At 38.1% G+C, this 26925-nt stretch overlaps 1 protein-coding gene across 2 annotated transcripts; it reads left to right on the top strand.

Annotated features, from left to right (window-relative positions):
* Positions 1–100: 100 nt before the first annotated feature.
* Positions 101–26671, top strand: HSD17B13 (hydroxysteroid 17-beta dehydrogenase 13). 2 transcript variants are annotated; one of them, XM_047092003.1, is made up of 7 exons: positions 101–310; positions 5777–5884; positions 6797–6928; positions 15474–15580; positions 17634–17771; positions 21317–21433; positions 26581–26671. In XM_047092003.1, the coding sequence occupies exons 1-7, from the start codon at positions 101–103 to the stop codon at positions 26669–26671; spliced, it is 903 nt and encodes a 300-aa protein (XP_046947959.1). The 2 variants fall into 2 exon arrangements, with proteins under 2 accessions (XP_046947959.1, XP_046947960.1); XM_047092004.1 differs by lacking the exon at positions 5777–5884.
* The last annotated feature ends 254 nt before the right edge of the window (positions 26672–26925 follow it).

The raw sequence follows: 26925 nt of genomic DNA, 5'->3' as shown, positions 1-26925 counted from the left end.
GTGCAGAAGGTGGCTCTTAGCTGCGGGTAGACAAGGATTGAGCCTGTACTTAGCTGCGGGTAGACAAGGATTGAGCCGAGAAGGAGTACAGAGCAGAGCCATGAATATTATCTTGGATCTCCTCCTTCTTCTGCTCACCATCATCTACTCCTATTTGGAGGCATTGGTGAAAATTTTCATTCCCCAAAGGAGAAAATCTGTGGCTGGGGAGACTATCCTCATTACAGGAGCCGGACATGGAATAGGCAGGTCGACTGCCTATGAATTTGCAAAACGGAAGAGCAGACTGGTTCTGTGGGATATTCATAAGGTAATGGATTCATTTGCCCCATCTTTTAAAGTCATAAGTAAGGCATATGTTTCGAAAATTATTTGACTTAGCATCTGCGTGCCTTTGTATTTTTCTTTTTTAATGTTTAACAGCTAACTTCCCTGGTGCCTTATTCTACATGCATTGGGGTGGTTTGACGGAGGGAACATAACTGAGAACTAAGCAGTGATTTTTTTATGCCATGATATTTAAGTTGATAACACAGATTCAGGAGCCAGGCTACTTCCAAGCTTCCAGTTTCCTTATCTTTGAAATGAAGATAATACCTCACAGGATGGGTAATAACAGGTGTTAGCAAACTCCGGCTAATGGAACAAACCTGGTCCTTGGGCAGGCTGTTGAGCTAGCAATGTTTTTTACCTTTTTAAAGGGTTGTCAAAGCAACAAGCAAATAAAGAAACAAAGAAGAACATCCGACAGAACCTCTTATTGCCTCCACTCCCACCCACACAATCCTAAAATATTTACTCTCTCGCAGTTTACAGGAAAAGTTTGTGGACTCCTTGGCAAGAGGATTAAACAAGTGAATTTTATGCACTTAGAACAATGTCTGTCCATACTAAACATAAGCCATTTTAAAAACAACAACAACAACATGCAGTGGGTCAGGCTTTCTCTTGAGCATTTATATTTTTCTTTGTAAACATTATATTAGCTACTCAAAAATAAAACTGAAATTTTGTATCATTTCCCCTACACTTGTGAATTCTGGAAGTCCATAAAAATAATACACAGAAAAATGTGACAGGATTTTTAGGTTGGAAAAACTGTGAAGTTTTTTTAAGAATCAGATTTTCAGGGCACCTGGGTGGCTCAATCAATGATGCGTCCAACTTTGGCTCAGGTCATGATCTCATGGTTCATGGGTTTGAGCTCCACATTGGGCTCTCTGCTGTCAGCACAGAGCCCGCTTGAGACCCTCTGTCACTCTCTCTCTGCCCTCTCCCCATCCATGCTCACTCTCTCAAAAATAAACATGAAAAAAAAATCAGATTTTCCACAGATCACAGTGAGATTTTAATTGCCACTATATTACTACTCTCTGATGTTCTTTGCTGTCATGTCCAGTTGTCCTGTTTCTTAAAGCCTTCAAAAATGTCATTTTGGGGCACCTGGCTGGTGCCCCGATCAGTCGGTAATGTGTACCTCTTGATTTCAGGGTTGTAAGTCCAAGCTCCACGTTGGGTGTAGAGATTACTTAAAAATAAAATCTTTAGGGGCACCTGGGTGACTCAGTCGGATAAGCGTCCAATTTTGGCTCAGGTCGTGATCTCACAGCTCATAGGTTCAAGTTCCACGTCAGGCTCTGACAGCTCAGAGCCTGGAGCCTGCTTCGGATTCTGTCTCCCTTGCTCTCTGCCCCTCCCCTGTTCGTGATCTGTCTCTGTCTCTCAAAAATAAATAAATGTAATAAAAAAATTTTTAAATAATCAATTTAAAAAATTAAACAACAAAAAAAAAGAACAAAAGACCTGGCAGGTGGCATTTCTCTTCCCTACTTCCTCCTCCCCCCACCCAGCCAAGATGGCCCAACACTGGTGGGAAACAGCTCCAACACTCTCCATTTAACTTTCTAACACTGCTTGCCCTGAGTGAGTCTGAGATGCCTGTGGGACATTCTGGTGAAGATATCTAATATGTGGCTGTATATTTAAATTAAAGAGCTTTGTGTTAAAGATATATAAACTCGAGGGGTGCCTGGGTAGCTCAGTTGGTTGGGTGTTAGACTTTGGCTCGGGTCATGATCTTGTGGTTTGTGGGTTCAAGACCTGCATCAGTCTCTGTGCTGACAGCTCAGAGCCTGGAGCCTGCTTCAGATTCCATCTCCCTCTCTCTGCCCCTCCCCCACTCACACTCTGTCTCTGTCTCTCAAAAATAAATAAATGTTAAAATTTTTTTAAATAAAAAATAAAATAAAATCTTTTAAAAAAAAGTCACTTGATCTTAGAAAAGTAGTTCTTCTCTGGTTCTTTCCAGACAGTAAAGAATACTGTACAAGGAAAAGTTGATACATTTTGTATAATATACACAGGCATTTAATAGATGAGTTGATATACAGGGAAGTGATTTGGCATCAGTTGGTCCTTGAAGAGATTCCAATGAGCTTTCTAGAAGGGGACAAGATTTACAAATTGAGAAAACTGCTGTCTGCTGTTCTTAGGCATTCATGAAAGAAAGAAAGAAAGAAAGAAAGAGGAAAGAGAAAAAAGAAAAGAAAGAAAGAAGTATAAATCCAGGAAAAAGTCTTGATAAAATATAACCTTTTAATCTCTTTCTAGCTATGTGTTTGGGAGAGATGACTGATATTTATTACATTTTTTATTTTTTTTATTTAAAAAAATTTTTAATATTTATTTTTGAGAAAGAGAGAGAGAGAGAGAGAGAGTGAGGAGGGGAGGAACAGAAAGAGAAGGAGACATAGAATCCAAAGCAGGTTCCAGGCTCTGAGATGTCAGCATAGACACTTAACTGACTGAGCCACGCAGGTGCCCCTATTGATTACATTTTTTTAAATTCCAGTGACAAGGAATAAAAATGACTTATTTAAGATTCTGCCTGAAGGATGAGTCACCTAACCTCATAGGATATCTTTGAATCCCTGAATTTTATGGTTAAACAATGAAGGTATTAAGGGCACCTGCATGGCTCAGTTGGTTAAGCAACCAACTCTTGCTTTCAGTTTGAATAATGATTTCCTGGTTTGTGGGATTGAGCCCCAAGTCTCTGCGCTGACAGAGCCTGCCTGAGATTCTCTCTCTTCCCCTCCCCCACTTGCATGTGTGAGTATGCTCTCGCTCTCTCTCTCTCAAAATAAAAAAAAAAAAAAAAAAAAAAAACTTAAAAACCAAACATTCAAGGTGTTAAATGATTCACTGTAAGGCTATAAGTGTAACTCAGATCTCCTTTAACCTGTGGAAGGTGCCAGCTCTCTTGGTTATGGCTGACTTCTTTTGCCTTACTTAGAGTCATGTTAGCAGTGTGCCCTCATTCAATCTAAACTGTTGCTTTAGGAACACTCTGAAAAGTGGAGTCACTGCAAACTGGGGTTGAGGTTAAAGCAAGTATTTTTGCTTAAAAAAAGACAAGACATTACATTTTGTAGTTCTCTAGCTCGGGTAGAAGACTGACACATTATTAATTCTTTAATCAAAGCATCTGATGAAAGCTCTGGTCATGAATTCTCTCTACTGACCATGAGTCTAGAGACAAAAAAATGCATGGTGGTTCTTGTAATCTGACAATGAGCAAGCTATGTCTAAACTGGTGAGAGAAAGGGGCGCCTGGGTGGCTCAGTCGGTTAAGCAACTGACTTCGGCTCAGGTCTTGATCTCACAGTTCGTGGGTTCGAGCCCCGCATCGGGCTCTGTGCTGACAGCTCAGAGTCTAGAGCCTGCTTCGGATTCTGTCTGCCTCTCTCTGCCCCTCCTCCACTTGTGTTCTGTCTCTCTCTCTCTCTCTCTCTCTCTCTCAAAAATAAATAAAACATAAAAAAAAAATATTAAAAATAAATAAATAAATAAATTGGTGAAAGAGCTCCTCTCCTCCCTCTTTACTCCTCTGCAAGCCCCAAAAGGCTATGAGGAGATATTGGCTCTGTGACTTTGTGTCCTATGAGGGTCTGTTCTTTGGGATTTCAGGCTGCTACTCTGGGGCTGAGCCTGAGGTAGTGGAATATGAAGGACCCAAGGGAGGCAGCACTGGCTAAGGGAACCACTTGCCACTCATTCAGGGACCGCCTCAAGTAACAGCCACACTGTGAACATCCCGGTGTGAGAAAAGGGCTTTCAGGCGGCCTTGCCTCTTCATCACAGGGAAGAATCTACAAATTGTGAGAGGAAAAAATGTAATTACAAAAATTTTTTTAATGTTTATCTTTCAGAGAGAGAGACAGAGCATGAGCATGAGCATCAGCATGAGCAGGGGAAAGGCAAAGGGAGACACAGAATCCAAAGCAGGCTCCCCACTGTCACCACAGAGCCGGATGTGGGGCTCAAACCCACGAGCTATGAGATCATGGCCTGAGCTAAAGTCAGAAGCTTAACCGACTGAGCCACTGAGGCACCCCAAAAAGTGTAATTTTTAAAACCTTATAATCTCTATAAAATCAACAGATGTCAAAACTTGAAAAGAACTCTAGTTTTCCGGAAATACAGATCAAGAAACATCAGGACAGTTTTATCTTAGGAAAAAGGTCTTTGAATTTAGGCTGAAAAAAAGTTTCTCTATATCCATGTCTTGGGTTTCTGCATACAAAGTTACTATAAGCTTATTACGTGTATGAAGTTGTTACATAGATGAGACTCTAGCTGTGGCCTTTGCCCATTTTCACTCCAAAACACTTGAACATAATATTATATCACCAAGAGTGGTAGCATTGCCTCCCTAGGGAAGGCTTCCTCGAATAAGGATCCTTCTTTCTCCTTCCCTCCTAGTGGCTTAAATCAGAATCATCAAGAAAAGTATGACAGGCAGAGGCATATGGTTTAAAATTACCACTAGTTTAGAATTGCTACCTGGTGCTTTACTGCTACTATATGGTTGGTGCTCAGCAACAATTTGACAATCTGTCAAATGAAAAGCTGAATTTTCTTTTCTTCTGTGTACCCCAACACCTCCATTCATGACCCCACAAAGAGCAACATCTTTCAAGCATGTTCTTCTGTCTATGAGAGTAGTCTGCTTTTAAAAAACTGCTTCTTGAGGAACCTCTAACCCAAGATAAAAAGCTGGAAAAACATGAAGGGTGTTTGGTTTGGTTTGTTTTGTTTAGATGCAGAATGGCTGTTGAGAATGTAGTCAAACAAGATAAAAACCCATATCCAGTATGAGCACTCACTGGCAGAAACACCACATACACTCCCTTTGCAAGTTAGGCAGGCAGTGTCTCTCACGAAGCTTTTGTACAAACAAGGAGGGCAAAGGGGCGCCTGGGTGGCTCAGTCAGTTAGGCGTCCGACTTCAGCTCAGGTCACGATCTCACAGTCCGTGAGTTCGAGCCCCGCGTCGGGCTCTGGGCTGATGGCTCAGAGCCTGGAGCCTGCTTCCAGTTCTGTGTCTCTCTCTCTCTCTGCCCCTCCCCCGTTCATGCTCTGTCTCTCTCTGTCTCAAAAATAAATAAACGTTAAAAAAAAACAAACGAGGGCATTTTGGACACGAATTTTAATCTTTTATTTGTTTGTTTGTTTGTTTTTTTGTTTATTTATTTATTTTTAAAGTAGGCTTCATGTCCAGTGCAGAGCCCAGTGTGGAGCCCAACATGGGGCTTGAACTTGCAAGCCTGAGATCAAGACCTAAAAGGACAGCAAGAGTCAGACACTTACCCTGAGCCACCTAGACATCCCATGAGTTTTAATCTTTAAAGAAATATCTTCTCCAAGTCTTTCTCCCTTTGTCTTGTCCCCTAACTGACCTACATCTTTCTACATTTGTTTTTTCCTATTACAGCACAGTGTTGAGGAAACAGCAGCTGAATGCAGAAAACTGGGGGCCACTGTGCATGTATCTGTTGTAGACTGCAGTAACCGAGAAGACATTTATAACTCTGTAAAGCAGGTGAGATTTCAAACTACAAATTCCTTCAAATAATTTTGTATCTATTTCCATGGACAGTGGAAAGATTCTTTATGGCTGCCTGATTTAAATTCTATTTTAGCCTCTGCTAACTAAGGTGGTTGTATGAATAAGGAAGGATATACATTTCTTTCCTTGTATAGAACCCACTCAACCCTGCCTATTATTATTATTTCATATTACTAACCGATTTCTTTCTGATCAGAAGTTTGAGCAGTGGTATAGAGTGACAGAGAAGAGATTCATCACCAGGAGAAAGAATCACTTTCTTAGTTTTATGTTAATCCTATTACTTTTGCAGTAATTCCTTTTTTTTTCTTTATTTTCTCTATGGTATTTTATTTATGTTGCCAGTAATCTAGTCTTCTATAGAAAATGTAATGTTAGTAATTATTGTAACAATTTTTAAAAGAGTAAATATCAAATGAACCGAACACTCTGATAAACTACTGCATCCTTTAATTTCATCTCTACGATAACTCTATTAACCTGATTTGACAGATGAGCAAACTGAGATTTTGCTCTGCTAAGGAGGAGTTAAGCCAGTCCACGATCATATAATTAGTAGGTGGTAGAAACAAGACTACTCAGCACTATAAAAATGTTTGATCAGAACCAATATATCAATTAATCAACATGAATATTAATTCACTTTATAGATAAAGTTTAAAAATCTATGATTTACATAATATGAAAATTCAGATGTTAAAAAACATAGTTTCTCCTAACTTTATGACAGTGTTCTCTTTGCATCCATTTTTTGGACTAAAGCTCTTTCCAGCCTGAACTCTGAGATTTCTTATCAAGTGGAATAAAGAATCTAATTCGTGGATGACATCAGCCCCAAAAGTTTGAGTTTCTATAACATACCCAGTAATTTTTTTCCCTTCACAGGTAAAGAAAGAAGTAGGAGATGTAACCATCTTGGTGAATAATGCTGGGGTAGTATATCCAGCTGACCTTCTTAGTACCAAGGATGAAGAGATTACCAAAACTTTTGAGGTCAACATCCTAGGACATTTCTGGGTGAGTGTGAGAAACATTTCTGGTTTATGCATGTCTGACTCATCCTCTTAAGGTACATGAAGTTTGTAATTGAGTTCACACCTTTATATTTGCCTAAAATCAAGAATTACCAAATTAATTTGAGTGGAAGAGTCTCTGAGAGAAGGACACAGAGTTTGAAGAGACACAACTCACCAGAATGTAGGCTAGTTGGTCTGTCGTATCCACCAGAATTTAACACAAAACATGGCATGGATGGACCAAGTGCTCAAAAAATACTTGTGGAGTTTTGCTAAGGGTTGTCAGTATATATTTTTTCAGTACTTTATAGGAAATATATACAATATACATTCACTTGTGACCTCATGTCATGAAATTTTAGAACTGAAAGGACAACATAAATCACTACTTCTATGTATGTAGGGGTTGGACATTTTCTGCATGGGACTCAGATAAGCTCTAGATCCATGCTGGAACTTAGATAGATGGCTCTACAAACCTCTTGTAGTTAGTTACTAGAAGACTGAAATATACCTTTGTAGAAAACATTTCCATGGGGGCGCCTGGGTGGCGCAGTCGGTTAAGCGTCCGACTTCAGCCAGGTCACGATCTCGCGGTCCGTGAGTTCGAGCCCCGCGTCAGGCTCTGGGCTGATGGCTCAGAGCCTGGAGCCTGTTTCCGATTCTGTGTCTCCCTCTCTCTCTGCCCCTCCCCCGTTCATGCTCTGTCTCTCTCTGTCCCAAAAATAAATAAACGTTGAAAAAAAAAAAGAAAAAAAAGAAAACATTTCTATGGATTAATCTTACAGTGCCCCGATATCAGTGTAGAGCAAATCTGGATTCTGGAAGAGAGAAGAAAATAGATATGTTCTTTCCATCTTCCCCAACCCCTCACACATGGTAATGAGGATTGATTATTATGACCACAAAAGTACATAGAGACCTCCTGTGTTAGTTGTCTATAGCTGCATAACAAATTTATTAAAATTTAGTGGCCTGAGTTGAGATGGTGGAGTATTACAGGGACACTATGCTTGCCTCATCCCTCGAACTCAGCTAGATAAATATCAAATCATTCTGAACACCCAAGAAATTGACCTGAGGACTCAGGGAACAAACTGCACAAATAGAGGGAGAAAAGAGGCCACATCATGGAAATAGGGACAGACTTCAGTGAGCAGCACAACATCCACAGTGGAGGTTTGAGCTGCTTACACCAAGCCTTGGCCATCTGTGCTCTGCAGGTACTTTTATATGAGGGCAAGTATACCTGAGAGCCAGAGCAGCAGTGGGCCCCTCCCCAGAAGACCAGCACAAACCCCCACATGCACCAAGTCTACTGACCATAGAGTGCTGCAAAGCCTTAGCTACAGTGGAAATAAGTTCTGTCCTCTTTTAACAGAAAGACCAAACCATATTAGTTGAAACTCACCACACAGTGGACAAGGTCCAAATACTCCCCACTGAAGGCAAGGAAAAACTCTGCAGTGTACTGACCTGAGGGAAAGAGCATCCAAAACACAACAGCGGAGTGTGCATAGCATACACTAGAAACACTTCATGAAGCACCAGAACCTGGACCTCTTCTTAATAAAGCCATTACTCTCAGGAGTAGGAAACATAACAGGCTTTTCTAACACAGAGAAGAAAACAAAGATCTAGACAAAATGCCAACACAGAGGAATTCATTCCAAAAGAAAGAACAAAAAAGGTCATGACCAGGGATCTGAAACAGGTATAAGTAATATGCTTGACTCAGAATTTAAAACAACAATGAAAAGGATACTAGCTGGGCTTGAGAAAAGCATAGAAGACACCAGGAGTCCCTTACTGCAGAAATAAAAGACCTAAAAGCTAGTCAAGCCAAAATAAAAAATGCTATAACTGAGATGCAAACACGACTGAATGTAATGACTACAAAGATGGAAGAAGCAGAGGAATGAATAAGTGATATAGGAGATAAAATTATGGAAAATAATTAAGCTAAAAAGAAGAGGGAAAAAAATATTGGATCACAAATGTAGACTTAGCAAACTCAGCAACCCCATAAAGCATAATAGTATTTGCTTCATAGGAGTCACAGAAGAAGAAAGAAGGGAAAAGGGCAAAAGGTTTATTTGAGCAAATTTTAGCTGAAAACTTCCCCAATCTGGGGAAGGAAAAACATATCCAAATCCAGGAGGCACAGAGAACTCCCATCAAAATCAATAAAAGCAAGCCAACACCAAGACATATCATAGTAAAATCTGCAAAAGACTGAGATAAGGAAAAAATTCTAAAAGCAACAAGGGAGATAATCCCTAACTTACAAGGGAAGGCAAATAAGGTTAGCAGCAGATCTAGCCATAAAAACTTGGCAGGCCCGAGGGAGTGGCATGGTATATTCAACATGCTGAATGGGAAAAATATTTAGCCAAGAATACTCTATCCAGCAAGCCTGTCATTCAGAACAGAAGGAGAGATAAAGAGTTTCCCAGACAAACGAAAACTAAAAGAGTTTGTGACCACTAAACCAGCCCTGCAAGAAATATTGAAGAGGACTCTTTGAGTGGGAAAAAAAGACCAAAAGCAACAAAGACTAGAAAGGAACAGAAAAAAATCTCCAGAAAGAATGACTTTACAGATAACACAATGGCACTAAATTCATATCTATCAATAATCACTCTGAATGTAAATGGACTAAATGCTCCAATCAAAAGACATAGGGTATCAGAATGGATAAGGAAATAAGACCTATCTATATGCTGCATACAGGACACTCATTTTAAACCTAAAGATACTTCCAGATTGAAAGTGAAGGAATGGAGACCCATTACCAAGCTAATGGACATCAAAAAAAAAAAAAAAAAAAAAAAAAAAAAAAAAAAGCCAGAGTAGTCATACTTATATCGGACAAACTAGATTTTAAACCAAAGACTGTAATAAGAGATGATGAAGAGCACAGTATCATCATATAAGTCTACTGCCAACAAGAAGATCTAATAATTATAAATATTTATGCCCCAAATTGAAACACCCAAACATATAAATAACATAACATAACATAACATAACATAACATAGCATAACATGACATGACATGACATGACATAAAGAAACTCATTGATAATAATATAATAGCAGTGGACTTTAAACCCCATTTACAACAATGGACAGATCATCTAAGCAAAAAAATCAGTAAGAAAACAATGACTTTGAATGACACAATGGACCAGATGGTCTTAACAGATATATTCAGAACATTTCATCCTAATACACATTTCGTCAGAATACACATTCTTTTTGAGCACACATGGAATGTTTTCCAGAATAGATCACATACTGGGTCACAAATCAGGCCTTAACAAATACAAAAAGATTGAGATCATACCATGCATATTTTGTGACCACAACACTATGAAACCTGAAATCAGCCACAAGAAAAAACTTGGTAAGAGCACGATACATGGAGGTTAAAGAACATCCTACTAAAGAATAAATGGGTTAACCAGAAAAGTAAAGAAGAAATTTAAAAAAATACATAGAAGCAAATGAAAATGAAAACATGATGATCCAAAACCTTTGGGATGCAATAGTCATAAGAGGGAAGTATATATCAATACAGGTCTATCTCAAGAAGCAAGAAAAATCTTGGGTGCCTGAGTGGCTCAGTTGGTTAAGTGTCTGACTTCAGCTCAGGTCATAATCTCACAGTTTGCGGGTTCAACCCGCATTGGGTTCTGTGGTGACAGCTCAGAGCCTAGAGCATGCTTCTGATTCTGTGTCTCCTTCTCTCTCTGCCCCTCTCCTACTCATGCTCTCTCTCTCTCTCAAAAAAAGAAATAAACATTAAAAAAAATCTTTTTAAAAAGCAAGAAAAATCTCAAATATACAACCTAACCTTACCTGTAAAGGAGCTAGAAAAGGAATGAAGCCTAAAAGAAGGAAATAATAAAAATTAGAGCAGAAATAAGTGATATAGAAACAACAGAAAAGAACAGTAGAACAGATCAATGAAACTAGAAGCTGGTTCTTTGAAAGAATTAATAAATTGATAAACTTCTAGCCAGAATTATCAAAAAGAAATGAGAAAGGACCCAAATAAATAAAATCACAAATGAGAGAGGAGAGATCACAACCAACACTACAGAAATACAAACATTTAAAGAAGAATATCATGAAAAATTGCATACCAACAAATTGGGCAATCTGGAAGAAATGAAGAAATTCCTAGAAACATATAAACTACCGAAGCTGAAACAGGAAAAAATAGAAAACTTGAACAGACCCATAACCAGACAAGAAATTGAATCAGTAGTCAAAAATCTCCCAACAAAAAGGGATGTCTGGGTGGCCCAGTTGGTTAAGCGTCCGAATCTTGATTTCAGCGCAGGTCATAATCTCACAGTCAGTGGGTTTGAGCCCTGCATGGGGCTCTGCATTGACAGCAGGGAGCCTGCTTGAGTTTCCCTCTCTCCCACTCCCTCTGCCTCTCCCCTGCTTATTCTCTAAATAAATAAATAAATAAATTTTATTTAAAAAATAAACAAATAAAAAGATTTTTAAAATTTCCCAACAAACATAAGTCCAGGGCCAGATGCCTTCTCAGGGGAATTCTACCAAACACTTAAAGAAGAGTTAATACCTATTCTTCTCAAAGTGTTCCAAAAAATAGAAATGGAAGGAAAACTTCCAAACATATTCTACAAGGCCAGCATTACCTTGATTCTAAAACTGAAGACCCCATGAGAAAGGAGAACTACAGGCCAATATCTCGAATGAACATGGATGCAAAAATTCTCAACAAGATACTAGCAAACTGAATCCAACAATACATTGAAAGAATTATTCACCATGATCAAGAGGGATTTATACCTGAGATGCAGAGGTGGTTCAATATTCATGAATCAATCAACATGATACACCACATTAATAAAAGAAACGATAAGAGCCATATTATTCTCTCGATAGAAGTAGAAAAAGCATTTGACAAAGTATAGCATCCATTCTTGATAAAAAACCTCAACAAAGTAGGGATAGAGGGAACATACCTCAACATCACAAAGGGACCCACAGCTAATATCATCCTCAATGGGGAAAAACTGAGAGCTTTTCCTTTAGGGTCAGGAACAAGACAGGGATGTCTGCTCTCTCCATTGTTATTGAACTTAGAACTAGAAGTCCTAACCTCAGTGATCGGACAACAAAGAGAAATAAAAGACATCCCAATCAGCAAGGAAGAAGTCAATCTTTCACTATTCGACATGATACTCTATGTAGAAAACCCAAGGGGCACCTGGGTAGCTCAGTCAGTTGAGTGTCCGACTTTGGTTCAGGTCATGATCTTGAAGTTCATGAGTTCAAGCCCCACATCGGGCTTGCTGCTGTCAGCACAGAGCCCTTTTGGGATCCTTTGTTCCCCTCTCTCTGTTCCTCCCCCACTTGTGCTCTCTCAAAAAGAAATAAACATTAAAAAAAAAAATAAGATGAAAACCCGAAAGACCCCACCAAGAAATGGCTAGAACTGATACATAAATTCAGTAAAGTTGCAGGATGCAAAATCAACGTACAGAAATCTGTTGCATTTCTATACACCAATAATGAAGCAGCAGAAAGAGAAATCAACGAATCAATCCCATTTACAATTGCACCCAAAACCATAGGATACCTAGGAATAAACCTAACCAATGAGGTAAAATATCTGTACTCTGAAAACTACAGAACATTTTTGAAAGAGATTGAAGAAGACATAAAGAAATGTTAAAACATTCCATGCTCAAGGATTAGAAGAAAAATATTGTTAAAATGTCTGTACTATCCAAAGCAATCTTCACGTTTAATGGAATCCCTAACAAAATACTACCAGCATTGTTTGCAGAGCTAGAACAATCCTAAAGTTTGTATGGAACCACAAAAGACCCTGAACAGCCAAAGCAATCTTGAAATAGAAAAGTAAAGCTGGAGCCATCACAATTATGGATTTCAAGCTATATTACAAAGCTGTAGTCATCAAGACCATATAGTACTGGCACAAAAACAGACACATAGATCAGTGGGACACAATACAAAATCCAGAAACGGACCTACAACTATATGGTCAACTAAACTTCGACAAACCTGTTAAGAATGTCCAGTGGAAAAAAGATAATCTCTTCAGCAAATGGTGTTGGGAAAACTAGACAGCAACATGCAGAAGAATGGAACTGGGCCATTTTTTTACACCATACACAAAAATAAATTCAAAATAGATGAAAGACCTAACTATGAGACAGGAAACTATCAAAATCCTAGAGGAGAACATAGGCAGCAACCTCTTTGACCTTGGCTGTAGCAATTTCTTACTAGACATATTTCCAGAGACAAGGGGAAAAAAGCAAAAATGAACTACTGGGACTCATCAAGATAAAAAGCTTCTGCACAGAGGTGCCTGGGTGGCTCAGTCAGTTGAGCGTCTTGATTGCTCAAGACATTGATTGACTCTTGATTTCTGCTTAGGTCATGATCCCAGGATTGTGGGATTGAGCCACGGGTCAAGCTGTGTGCTGAGTGTGGAGCCTGCTTGAGATTCTCTCTCTCTCTCCCTCTGCCCTTCCCCCCCTACTCTCTCTCTCTCTTAAAATAAAAATAATAAAAAAAAATAAAAACTTCTGTACAGCAAAGAACACAATCAACAAAACTAAAAGGCAGCCTACTGAATGGTAGAAGATGTTTGCAAGTGACATATCAGATAAAGGTTTAGTATCCAAAATCTATAAAGAATTTAGCAAACTCAACACCCAAAAACACAAATAATCCAGTTAAGAAATGGGCAGAATATATGAATACACATCTTTCCAAAGAAGACATACAAATGGCTAACAGACACACGAAAAGATGCTCAACTTACTCATCATCAGGGAAATGCAAATCAAAACTGGGAAGATATACCACCTCATATCTGTCAGAATGGCTAAAATTAACAATACAAGAAACAACAGATGTTGGTGAAGATGTGGAAAAACAGGAACCCTCTTGCACTGTTGGTGGGAATGCAAACTGTTGCAGCCACTCTGGAAAACAGCATGGAGGTTCCTCAAAAAGTTAAAAATAGAACTACCCTGTAATTTAGCAATTGTGCTACTAGGTATTTAGTCAAAGGATACAAAAATACTAATTCAAAGGGGCACATGAACCCCGATGTTTATAGCAGCATTACCAACAATTGCCAAACTATGGAAAGAGCCCAAATGTCCATTGGCTGCTGAATGGATAAAGAGGATGTGATGTATATATACACAATGCAATATTACTCAGCCATCAAAAAGAATGAAATCTTAGCATTTGCAATGACATGGATGGAGCCAGAATGTATTATGCTAAGCAAAATAGTCAGAGAAAGACAAATAACATGATTTCACTCATATATGGTATTTAAGAAACGAGACAGGTGAACATAGGGGGAAAAAAGAGAGAAGCAAACCATAAAACAGACTTTTTTGTTATTATTTTGAGAGAGAGAGCAAGAGCATGAGCAGGGGAGGGGCAAAGAGAGAGGGAGAGAGAGAATCCCAAGTAGGCTCCATGCTCAACTTGGAGCCTGACACAGGGCTCAATCTCACAACAGTTAGCTGAGCTAAAAGCAAGAGTCTGACACTCAACTGACTGACCACCTAAGAGTCTGTGCCCCCAGACTCTTAATGATAGCGAACAAACTAAGGGTTGATGGAGGGAGATGGGTGGGGGATGGGTTAAATGGGTGATGGGCATTAAGGAGGGCGCTTGTTGGGATGAGCACTGGGGGTTATATGTAAGTGATGAATCACTAACTTCTTGTTAAAACAAACAAAAATAATTTAAAAAATTAGTGGCTTGAGGCAACAATAAGTGTTTATTTTCCTTTCACAGTTTCTGTGGGTCAGAAATTTGGGAGTGACTTGATTTCCCAGTTCTGGCTCTATGAATTTGCATGGGGTCCATAGGGTGTGTTTATAAAATTCTCATAAAATATTATTAATATTTCTCACAAAACAGTAAAAGCTTTTTGGAAATAAAGAAAGACTTTTTATTTCCTGTAACATCAATATATAATACATGATGTTACAAATAGGGAGATCCTAAATCTATTCATGATGGATAATGATTGTAAATCAGGACAGAACTCAGCTGTTTCTAGTTAACTTGCTATAGTTACACATGATTTCAACTCTTCTCATTAGAATGGTAAAACCTTAAACTAAAAAAAAAAAGTTACATGATACCAGACTACCATAGGAAATCTTCTCAGTTCTGAAAACTCTGAATTTTTCCCTTGATATTATTGTTCATATGATATATCCATAAAGGAAATATTTGATTGCTTCTGAAGGCAAGACAGAGGAATATTAAGATGAGTTCTTAGCATGTGATATTCAGTGCACAGCCCTCAATGCCAATTTAAACAAATACATTTCAATCTTTTTCATTTCTGTAGAAGTAATCATGAAATCTTGGCACATATTCCATTTCATCACAAAAGTCTCAAATGCTCTTTTTTCTTAAAAATAAAACTACCTACTTTTGAAACTTAACACCTGTGCCATTGTTTTTTTTCTTTCTTCAATGATCTTTAAGATCACAAAAGCACTTCTTCCATCAATGATGAAGAGAAATCATGGCCACATCGTCACAGTGGCTTCAGTGTGTGGCCATGGGGTGATTCCGTATCTTATTCCATATTGGTAAGTATTATTTTCCAGCAATGCCATATAGATAGATGGATGGATACATAATACATACATACATAATACATACATACACACTCACATACTTTTAAGGGTTTATTAGACCTTAGATTCTAATCTTCATAGCAGGGTTATCTATGAAACTGGTTGTAATTGTTTAAAATTTTTTCAGATTTCTGAAAACTCCTCTGTAAAGCAATGAAATGTAATGCCATGTTTCCATCATATCCTGGAATGAGTACATGTTGATAAAAGAAACAGGGAACCCACGGACTAAGAAGTACAACATACAGAAGTCCAAATGAACATAAATGTATTCCATAGCCTGCATGCCCAAGATAAGCTAATTAGGGTGACCCCTGAATCAGAACATTTTCCAGTATTCTCGTGCCATGAAAGATTGTGTGTGTGTGTGTGTGTGTGTGTGTGTGTGTGTGTGTAAGAGAGAGAGAGAGAGAGAGAGAGAGAGAGAGAGGAACAGAGACAGAGAGATTAAGAGAAACCGTCTACCTGATTAAAAGATGCAGATAGTACACTCCATGATCTACCAAGGACACAAAGAGAAAAGGTTGAGAGGCCCTGAGGATACACTATTTGCAAAATATCTTTTCCTTATAAACTTCTTCAATGGCATCTCATTTCCTTACTTCTGCTTTATATCAACTTCATAGAAAAATTTAACTTGCTAACATTTGGTCCAGTTCTTTTTGTAACAGTCAACACATGAGTATCAGTGGGAGGGTGTAGGGGTGCATAATTAATGGATTTATTATTTACTTATACATAATGGTTAAAGTTAAACTGAGTCATGGACAAAATTACTTCTGACACTGAATGTGGTCACAGACACGGCTACATTTCAATGAAGTTAAGGGGTCATTGCACAGACATACGGTGTTTCAAGCTGTCTCTAGCATCTTTTTTTAATGTTTACTATTTTTGAGAGAGAGAGTGAGTGGGGGAGGGGCAGAGAGAAAGGGAGACACAATCTGAAGCAGGCTCCAGGCTCTGAGCTGTCAGCACATCTTAAAACACAAGTAAGAATTTCACAGATTAAACATTTGCTATTGTTTTCATGTTTAGAAATGTGGAATCCCAATATAATAATACTTTTCCGTTTTCTCTTCTCCCTTAAGAAAGCATCCAGTCTTTAACTTTACTGTTCTTCTTGTCACCTGGGTCAAAACTACAATGAATAGGGGCACCTGGGTGGCTCTATCAATTGAGCATCCAACTCTTGATTTCAGCTCATGTCACCTGCATTTAGAAACGAGAAAATCAGGGGTGCCTGGGTGACTCAGTCGGTTAAGCGTCCGACTTTGGCTCAGGTCATGATCTTACGGCTAGTGGGTTCCAGCCCCATATCAGGCTCTGTGCTGACAGTTCAGGGCCTGGAGCCTGCTTCAGATTCTGTGTGTTCCCTGCTCTCTGCCCCTCCCCCGGTCATGCTCTGTGTGTCTCTCTCTCTCAAAACTGAATAATTAAAAAAAAAAAAAAGAAATCAGAAAATCAAAGAAAATAAAGTGATATACTGAAGGCTGCACACACAACACACTCACATCACCTAAGGTCTTTTTACTCCAGATTTTCACAATGAAATTAAGAAGGCAAAGTGGCCTCCAGTGTCAAAAGAGAAACTAGCAACTAAGTTAACAAGAGAGGAGAAATGTATAAGGTCCCACAGAAGTTTCAATGTAGATATTAGTTATGTAGTTTTTCTAAATACGTCTTTCCTGATTCATATTTTTCAAAATAAGACAGCAATTAAAACTGATTAGGCAAGAGTTTGAAGACTGAATGGAAAACCTTACCTGTAGGGTGGAAAAGTAAGCAGTAAGCCAGTTAATACATTACTAGGATTTGTTCTATTGCTATCATCGCTAAGAAACTGGTACATTTAAGAAAAAGTAAATGAAAATTGACCAAGTGGGAGATTTGGAAAATTGGCTTCTACTTATTCTCGAACCAAATCAGCATTGCCTTCTTACAGAAAGCTGGAGAATGTGTTTCACTGTACCTTAGCTAACAATGGTGGGTAATTCTCTTACAGTTCAAGCAAATTTGCTGCTGTTGGATTCCACAGAGCTCTGACATTAGAACTTGAAGCCTTGGGAAAAACTGGAATCCAAACCTCGTGTCTCTGCCCAGTTTTTGTGAATACTGGGTTCACCAAAAACCCAAGCACAAGGTGAGGTCAAAGTCAAGTCAGGATGAAAATATGGCATGAGAAATTGACCTGAAAACTGTAGGAGATTTTTAGGTGGGTCAACTGAGAAAAATAGAAAAAAAGTGAAAAAGGAAAAATGTGTTTTTTTTTAATGTTTATTTCTTTTTGAGAGAGAGACAGATCAGGAGTGGGGTAGGGGCAGAGAGAGGGAGACACAGAATCTGAAGCAGGCTCCAGGCTCCAAGCTGTCAGCACAGAGTCTGATGCGGGGCTCAAACTCACAAACTGTGAGATCATGACCTGAACCGAAGTTGGATGCTTAAAAGACTGAGCCACTCAGGCACCCCAAAATGTTTTTCTTAATGTCGTATTGCCTTTTTCACTTTGAAATGAGATGAACAAAGGGAAAAAATTCATTGAGGACTGGCAGGAGTGACCAGCTACCAATGATTTAGGCAATTGGGGTTTATTTGTGATCAGGTTAAAGGTTCATCACACTCAGGTGCCAAGAGGGAGTGAAGGGGTGGGGCAGGCTGGAGAGGTGTGCTTTTTTTTTTTTTTGCTTTTTTTTAATGTTTATTTATTTTTGAGAGAAAGAGAGAGCGAGCACAGGCAGGGGAAGGAAAGAGAGAAAGAGGGAGACAGAGAATCCAAAGCAGGTTCCAGGCCCTGAACTGTCAGCATGGAGCATAACGTGGGCCTTGAACTCACCAACCGTGAGATCATGACCTGAGCCGAAGTCAGATGCTTAACCAACTGAGCCACCCAGGCACCCCAGTGTGCTTTTTTTCCTTTAAGTTTATTTATGCATTCATTCTGAGAAACAGAGAGAAAGAGCATAGGGGGAGGCGCAGAGAGCAAGAGGAAAGAGAGAATCCCAAGCAGGCTTCTAGCTGTGCTGTTAGCACACAGCTGGACGCAGGGCTCAAACCCACAAACCATGACATCATGACCTGAGGCAAAATCAAGAGTCAGACACCCAACCAACTAAGCCACTCAGGCACCCCTGGATAGATGTGCTTAGCGGATGTCAAGAATGTCCTCTCCTGGAAACCCATTCCCAAGATGAGCGATACCTAACATCGCCCTCTCCCATTTGTGGTTCATCCTCCTCAAATAGAGTATGGAAAGGTACAGATATATGCCCTTTTCCATTTTCCACAGTGCTAGCATGAAGTACTCCAATATCTTTCAAACTTGTCCTAAGAATCATCACCTATGCTTCCATAAACAATAAATGTTCTTAGGGTCTTCCTTAGAGATTCTGATTCAGTAGGCTGCGATGAGCTCCAAGAATGAGTTGTTTTGTTTTGCTTTGCTTTGCTTTACAAGCATACCTACCAGGTGAGTCTGGAGACAGGTTTGGAAAACATTGATGTATTAAATATAATCACAGTATTTGATTACCACCTTGATTACCATTTGATTACCATTACCACCTTGTCCTCTGTGAAAGTGCAAATATTCTTAGAAGCAGCAATAAATTGAGTCCCTAATCCTTTAGTCAAGGTGAACTTCTATGATAACTTTGTCTCTGGTAAAGGAGGATTTGAGACCATAAGAGAGGAGAAATTGGTCCTGAAAGGAGAGTAAAAATGCAGAAAGGTGAGCAGAAGGGTGCTAAAATTAAGATACCTTCTTCACAAATTTGCCTCAATTCTGGTATTTTTCTGCTGCAGGTTAATAAAATCTGAAGCCAGTTTATTTCTGGAGGGGAATTAGTCCTAAATACATTCATTCAAAAGAGCTAACAGATTCTCCTTTAAGCTTAGCCTCATTTGAAGCTATCAACCCTGAACTCTGAATTATCTGGGTTGTCTCTGGAGCTGTGGTCACCCCCTGGCAGGGGAGTCCTTAATAGTGTTAGGCCATAGATACTTAGCAGTAATACAATATTTAAGTAAATACTATGGTACGATTGGGACTCTGGGCTCAGTTTTCTTAAAAAGCAAACTGGGCCTAATAAAAACCCTCCTGGGAAGCATTTAAGCTTAGTGTATGCCAAGAGAACCAGATGAACTGGTAGGGAAGGCACAATAGATGAGAAGAGTAAGGCTAATAAGATCCTAGGTGGTGTGGATGCCTGGGAGCAACCCCAGAGTCTGACAGCCAATGCTGAAGATGTGGGATTGATTACACCCAGACTGCTGGATTCTGAATATTCCTCGGCAAAAGCTAACATGTCCATAAAGTGAGGTTTGGCTCAGAGGCTGGGTTGATGAAACCAGCTAGGAAAAATCAGGGAGACAAAAGGCAGAACCCAATAATTTAGAGAGGTATTGATTTGTATTACTCTCTGCTGGCTTACTACTCAATGCCATGGAAACCTCAATCACATAATAACCTGTAGTATATCACAGAATATGTCAGGGAAGGAAGTTATAAAATTCATTAACTGCTTACTTAACTCTTCTACACAACCTTTTTTCTTTTAATTTTTTTTAACGTTTATTTATTTTTGAGACAGAGAGAGACAGAGCATGAACAGGGGAGGGGCAGAGAGAGAGGGAGACACAGAATCTGAAACGGGCTCCAGGCTCTGAGCTGTCAGCACAGAGCCCGACGCGGGGCTCGAACTCACGGACCGTGAGATCATGACCTGAGCCGAAGTCGGCTGCTTAACCGACTGAGCCACCCAGGCGCCCCTACACAACCTTTTTATTCACTGGCCGTTCAGCCCATGCCTGGACATCTTCATTTTGATGCAACACTTCCAATCCATTTACATTTTAAACTCTAATCATCATCTTGAACTAATGGGCATTCTACACTGGGCCTGTGGTTATGAATAAATATTCAAGAACCCATGTAGGGGCACCTGGGTGGCTCATTTGGTTGGGTGTCCACCTCTTGATTTTGGCTCAAGATCCCAGGGTCATGGGATCAAGCCCCGCATCAGGCTCGAGCTAAGCATGGAGCCTGCTTGAGATTCCCTGCCCACACCTCTCCCCTGCTCTCTCTAGAAAGAAAAGAAAAAAAGAAAGAAAGAAAGAAAGAAAGAAAGAAAGAAAGAAAGAAAGCAAGCCCATGTACACAGTCTTCAGTATAAGCAAGGCTACACCTCCAGTAGCAATGCTATACTCCCTGTGCACATCTGGAACTCTCATTAAATTGCAGTATAGGTGATTCAGAGGTGGATCTCAAGTACGGAATGCCTTCAAATCCAGCTTTATGGGATAACTCCAGAAGAAAGAGAGTATGCTTAGCAAAGCTTTGTATTAAATAAGCCCGAAGAAAGATGTCAGATGTTTCCTTTCTGTCCCATGAGTAATCCTACCCACCATTCTGCCTTGCCTCTTCACATCTGTCATTTAATTCCTCTCCACCCTTTTGATATTTTGACTGAGTGAGCCATAAAACATGCATACCTGGTGTGAAAGTTTAAGACTGTGATAACAAAACATTCCCATGGCATGTGGGGGTGGGGGTTGGTGGGGGCAGGTGGCGTTTGTGCAGTGAATCCTGGAACCTTTTAAATCCTAATTTGGTGATATAAGTTAATTTTCCTGCCTTTGTTAATTAAAATGACAACAAAAAGAACCAAACTTTTTTCTTCTTAATCATAGACTATGGCCTGTATTGGAGACAGGCGCAGTTGCAAGAAGCTTGATAGATGGAATACTTACCAATAAGAAAATGATTTTTGTTCCATCATATATCAATCTACATCTAATACTAGGAAGGTAAGTACAGCACAAAACATCTAAAATGCTAAAACACCAGTGGAACTACTGTCGAGATGAAGAGTCTTTCAGTTGTGAAAGTTGCTGTGGAAACTCTCTGTGCCTGAGGAGAACGGTTACATTGTCTCTGTTATTGCCTTATTCAATCTATAAAAAGAAGAATGATTCATTTGCTCTAACATCTCAGTTTAATCTTTGCCAGAGACTATTTCAATTGAAGGAAACACAGTTGCAAGAGAACACAGTATCGCTAAAAATAAAGGGTCTATTTAAAAGCCTGCTGGAGTTTTGACTGAAATTGCATTGAATCTATTGATCAATTGGGGGAGAAATAACATTAACAATTTTGAGGCTTCCAATCCAAGAAAACAAAGAACCCAAAATATCTTTCCATTTTGTTCTTTTATCTTCTTCAGTATCTCCACACAACATTTTATAGTTTTCAGTGTAAAAGTCTTACACAGCTTTTATCAGGTTTATCCCAAAGCATTTCATGTTTTTGATGGTATTTCAAAAGGCAGTTTAAACAATTTTTCTATTTCCCATTGTTTGGTGCTGGTGTGTGTGTTTGATTTTTGCATTTTATCTTGTATTTTAGCAACCTTGCTAAACTCATCTCTAGCAGTTTTTTGTAGATTCTAACAGATTTTTTTTTACAGATTATTTTAGATGATAGTATTGTCGGCAAATAAAGACACTTTTACTTCTTTTCCAATCTGTATGGTTTTTCTTCTTACTATATGACACTGGCTAGAACTTTGCATGCAATGTCACATAGGATTGGTGAGAGCATACATCCAAGTAGTCTTCTTGAGCTTAGAAGAACAGTACTCAGTATTTCACAGTTAAGTATAATGTTAGCTGTAGATGTTTTTTCATAGATGCTTTTTATCATGTTGAGGAAGTTCCCTTCTGTTACTATTTTGATGAGAGTATTTACCAAGAGTAAATATCAGTTGTCAAATGCTTTTGCTGATGATATTAAGATCATATGTTCTTTCCATTTTAGTTTGTTGATATGGTGAACTACACGGATTCATTTTAAAGAATAAACCACCCTCGCATTGTAATGTCTTTGTCTGATATTGCATCATGATAATATTGACTTCATAGAATGAGTTGGAAAGTACGCCCTCTTCTTCTCTTTTCCAGAATATCTTGTGTGGTATTGGCATTATTTTTTCTTTAAACATTTGGAGAATTCACCAGTGAAGCCATCTAGGCCTGGTGCTTTCTTTAAGGGCAAGTTTTTAACTATAAATACAATTTCTTTAAAACCTATAGGGCTTTTCAGGCTGCTTATTTCTTCTTGGTAATGTGTGTCCTTCAGAGAATTTGTCCATTTCATCTAAGTTGTCAAATTCATAGGCATAAATTTATTCAAAATCTTCCCTTATTGTACTTGTAATATGTTTAGAATGTCTGATTCCTGATATTGGAAATTTATATTTTTATTTTTCTGTTCTCATCAGTCTGTCTAGAGGTTTATCAATTTAGTGATTTTTCCAAAGAACTAGCATTTGGTTTCTTTTATTTTTTTATCTATTTTTTTGTGTGTTCTATTTCACTAACATCTGTTCTGATCTTTATTATTCCTTTTAGTCTATTATTCACTTATTGGCTCTTCTTTTTCTAGTTTGTCAATGTAGAAACTGAGTTCATTGATTTTTTTTTCCAGCATAGGCACTTAGCGCTATAAATTTCCCCCTGTGTACTGTTTTTAGTTCTGTCCCTCAAATTGTGACATTCTATGTTTTCATTTATATTCTGTTAAAATGCTTTCTAATTTCCCTTTTGTATCATGGTTTACTTAGAAATGAATTTAGTTTCTAACTTTTTGGAGATTTTCTAGACATTTTTCTGATTTCTAATTTAATTAAACTTTGTATGACTTGAATGTTTTAAATTTACTGAGACATGGTTAAGTTCAGAACATGGTTTATCTTGGTAAGTGTTCCACATGCACCCAAAAAGAATGAGTATGCTGTATTGTTGAGTTTTCTATAAATGTCAGCTTATGTCAAACTGGTTGATAGTGTTGTTCAAATCTTCTGTATTTTTCGCTGATTTTCTGTTTATTTTATCAATTATTGAAAGGAGGCTCAAAATCTGTAGCTATTGTGAATTTGTCTATCTTCTTTGCTTTTCTTTCCATTCTCGCTTCACGTATTTTGAAGCCGTTTTATTATGTGTATAAGCAATTAGGATTATTTTGTCCTCTAAATGAGTTAACTACTTTGTCATGTTGGAAGTGACCTTGTTTATCCTTGCTATGAAATCTACTGATATTAATATAACCACTTCAGCTTCTTTATATTAATATTATCTTACTGAATCTTTTTCTGTCCTTTTACTCTTTTTCTGTCCTTTTACTCTGTCTTTTACTCCTATTTGTTTCCTTATATCTGAAATGTGCTTTTGTAAGCAGTATATAGGTGGTTGTTTGTTTGTTTGTTTTTTACTCTAATTTGACAATCTATCAGGGGCAATTTAATAGGGGGTATTTAGACTCTTTACATTTAATATGATTATTGATATAGTTAGATCTAAAACTTACTTTAAAGCTTGCTATTTGTTTTCTATTTATCCCATTTAATCTTGGTTCCTTTTTTTCTCTCTGCCTCCTTTTGGTTTGATTGAATACTTTCATGTTTTTATTTTATTTCCTTTGTTGGCTTACTAGCTATAATGCTTTGTTTTGTTACTTTAGTTATTGCTTTAGGGTTCATAGTACGCATCTTTAACTTATCACAGCCAATCTCCAAATGATATTAAACAACTTCATGTACAGTCTAAGAACCTTACAATGGTATACTTCTATTTCTCCCTTCCTACTTTAGGCTATGATTGTTGTACATTTTACTTTGACTACATAGTTTTTGTTTGTTTAAACAGCCAATATCTTTTTAAAGAGATTTAAATAACAAAGAAAATTCTTAAATGTTCATCCATGTGGTTAATATTTCTAGTGCTCTTTATTCACTTGTATAGATCCAGACCTCTATCCGGTATCATTTCCCCTCTGCCTGAAGGGTATCCTTTAACAGTTTCTCAGGGAAGTTCTGCTGGTTATGAATTCTTGCACCTTTTGTATGTTTAACAAACTCTTTATTTTGCCTTAAGTTTTAAAAGATACATTCACTGATCTAGGTTGGTAGATTTTTGTCTTTCAGTACTTAAATGATATTCTCTACCACCTCCATGATTTCCATATTATCTCTGCTAGAGGCTGTTCTATCATTTTTAAAGGAGCACAATATAATAAAGTTGATTAGGAACGAAGGTCCCACCTAAGTTCAAAAACCACTTTACCACTTACCAGTTCTTTGACCATGGATAAGCTATTTAGCCTCTATGGCCTCATATTTTCCATATATAAAATGGGGATGGTGATAATACCTCCTGTCTAAGCATACCATAAGAATAAAATAACATAACGCAAGGAAAGCCCCTGCCATTAAAAAAGACACAGAAGTCAGATGTTAAGGGTTTAGGAGGTAGAACTTACATAGAATTCTAGCAAGAGGGGGTGCTTGGCTGGATCAGTTGGTAGAGCATGCAACTCTTGATATTGGGGATATAAGTTCAAGCCTCACACTGGGTGTAGTGATTACTTTAAAAGACCTTTAAAAAAAATGCTAAGAAGAAATAGGATTATTTACCCAGAAGAGATAATCTTCAGCTTTCTTCTGAGGGACAGTTTATAATAAATTGAAATTATATCAATGAGAACTATACAAACTTGATAAGCTCTTGGGTCATTTTGAAACAAATTCATATAAACTGCTAATTTGGAATAGACCAATTCAAGAACAGTGGACAAACTGCATTGCTGCGTCAATTTCAATCTTCCATTTTAGCTTAAATAGACTAACTTAAATTAGCCTAACCTTGACCTCGTAGCAACATCATCTCAAGAGTTGACTAAGTGTTTTGTTGCCAAGCAACTGTAGGAAATGAGTTTCGTGGGATTCCTCCTCTCTTGGGGCTCAAACCAGGTCATATTAATGTAGAAAAAATCAAAATCATAGAATATTTGCATATGAACAAGAGAATGAGCATCCCTATCCTGTCAGAGTTGGAGAATAAGTATCCCTGTACAATAAACAAGAGTCTCAAAATCTTTGGTACTATTGTGGAGCTGTCATGGTGGTTTGTTACTGAGCAACTGGGAAATATAGTTAATATTCTCCACATAAAATTCCTTTTACAGACATAGACAATTTTGTGAGCAGATGCAAGTATTAACATGGAGGTTTCCTTGTGAGAATAGTTACAAGGCATGTACAAGTTCTCTTATATTTGTCTTTCTCTCAGCCAGAACTTCCCTGCCTCTCTGCTTATTCATCCATCTTCCACTCTACCTAAGGCAAGGATGTAAATCTTGCATTAGTCAACAATACCAAAGTATTTTTCAATATGACTTTCTTTGCAGATGACTACATCTGCTTTCTTATATTCACATGTCGGCTCTTCCTTTCATCTGCCTGCTCAAATCTTACCCATCCTTGAACACTTTTGAAGTTTCCCTTCACTATTCCAGCCCATATTAATCCTCCTCACAGTTATAGTCCTTAGTTAGAGAAGGCTAATATTTTTTAATAATTATTTCAAGGTGATCTCTCATCTCATTTTAGCCTCTCCGCTCAACAATAAGCTCCTCAGGCAGGAGCTGTTTTTCGAGGACTTTTGTCTACCTTATTATAAAGTACATAATGGATATTCAGTAAATAGTTAAGGAGGGGTGGAGGGAAGGATGGAGTGGGTTCTGGTGGTGTCTCTCTGTGAATGCTTAATATCAGGGTTCATGGACAGTTTCAGCAGTAAGTCCAGACCTTCAGTTTCAGATCTTTATCACATATAATCTCATATAAGATTTTACTAATATGAGAAGGCTTGAAGAGTGGTATATATCAGTGCTTTCCTTATATATCTATAGTATTTGAATGATGAATATTAAAACACACACACACACACACACACACACACACACAGGAAAGAGAGGTTGCTGTGAAGGAAGAAAGGAAGAACAGAGAAAGATTAAATGCAAACCAGATAACTCTCAAGGTATTCTAACTGATGACAAAAAAGAACTTCGGTGTCAAAAATTTTTAATTGAAAACTTTTCTACTTTTTTTCCCATACAGATTTCTTCCTGAACGTGCCTTGGCAGCTATAAATCGTTTACAGAATATTCAATTTGAAGCAGTGATTGGCCACAAAACCAAAAGGAAATGAATAAACGAGCTCCAGCCAGAAATGCAGCTTAATGATGTAAATCTAAGTTTAGAATTAATGCTTCAAAGCTTTATTTCACATTTTTTCAATAATGTTAATAATAAAAACATTGGTTTGACATTAGCAGCAGTCAAATGAACAAGACTAATTACCTGTCTTTCTCAAGAATATTAATGTAGTTTTACTAGTCAGATCCATTTTTCATTCCACACCTCTTAAAAACTTTTATGCTTACATAAACATACTTAAAAGGT

This window comes from Lynx rufus, unplaced genomic scaffold, assembly GCF_022079265.1.
Source record: "Lynx rufus isolate CCGP_SWC_20201006 ecotype Redwood Valley unplaced genomic scaffold, mLynRuf1.p SCAF_3, whole genome shotgun sequence".
Lineage (NCBI taxonomy): Eukaryota > Metazoa > Chordata > Mammalia > Carnivora > Felidae > Lynx > Lynx rufus.
This window is presented reverse-complemented; position numbering and strand designations above follow the sequence as displayed.

Excerpts from the sequence above, each read along its gene's own strand:
- HSD17B13 (XM_047092003.1), top strand. The coding sequence starts at position 101 with ATGAATATTATCTTGGATCTCCTCCTTCTTCTGCTCACCATCATCTAC. Across the intron at positions 5,885-6,796 it reads TTTATAACTCTGTAAAGCAG|GTAAAGAAAGAAGTAGGAGA; the intron begins GTGAGATTTCAA and ends TTCCCTTCACAG. Across the intron at positions 21,434-26,580 it reads CTACATCTAATACTAGGAAG|ATTTCTTCCTGAACGTGCCT; the intron begins GTAAGTACAGCA and ends TTTCCCATACAG.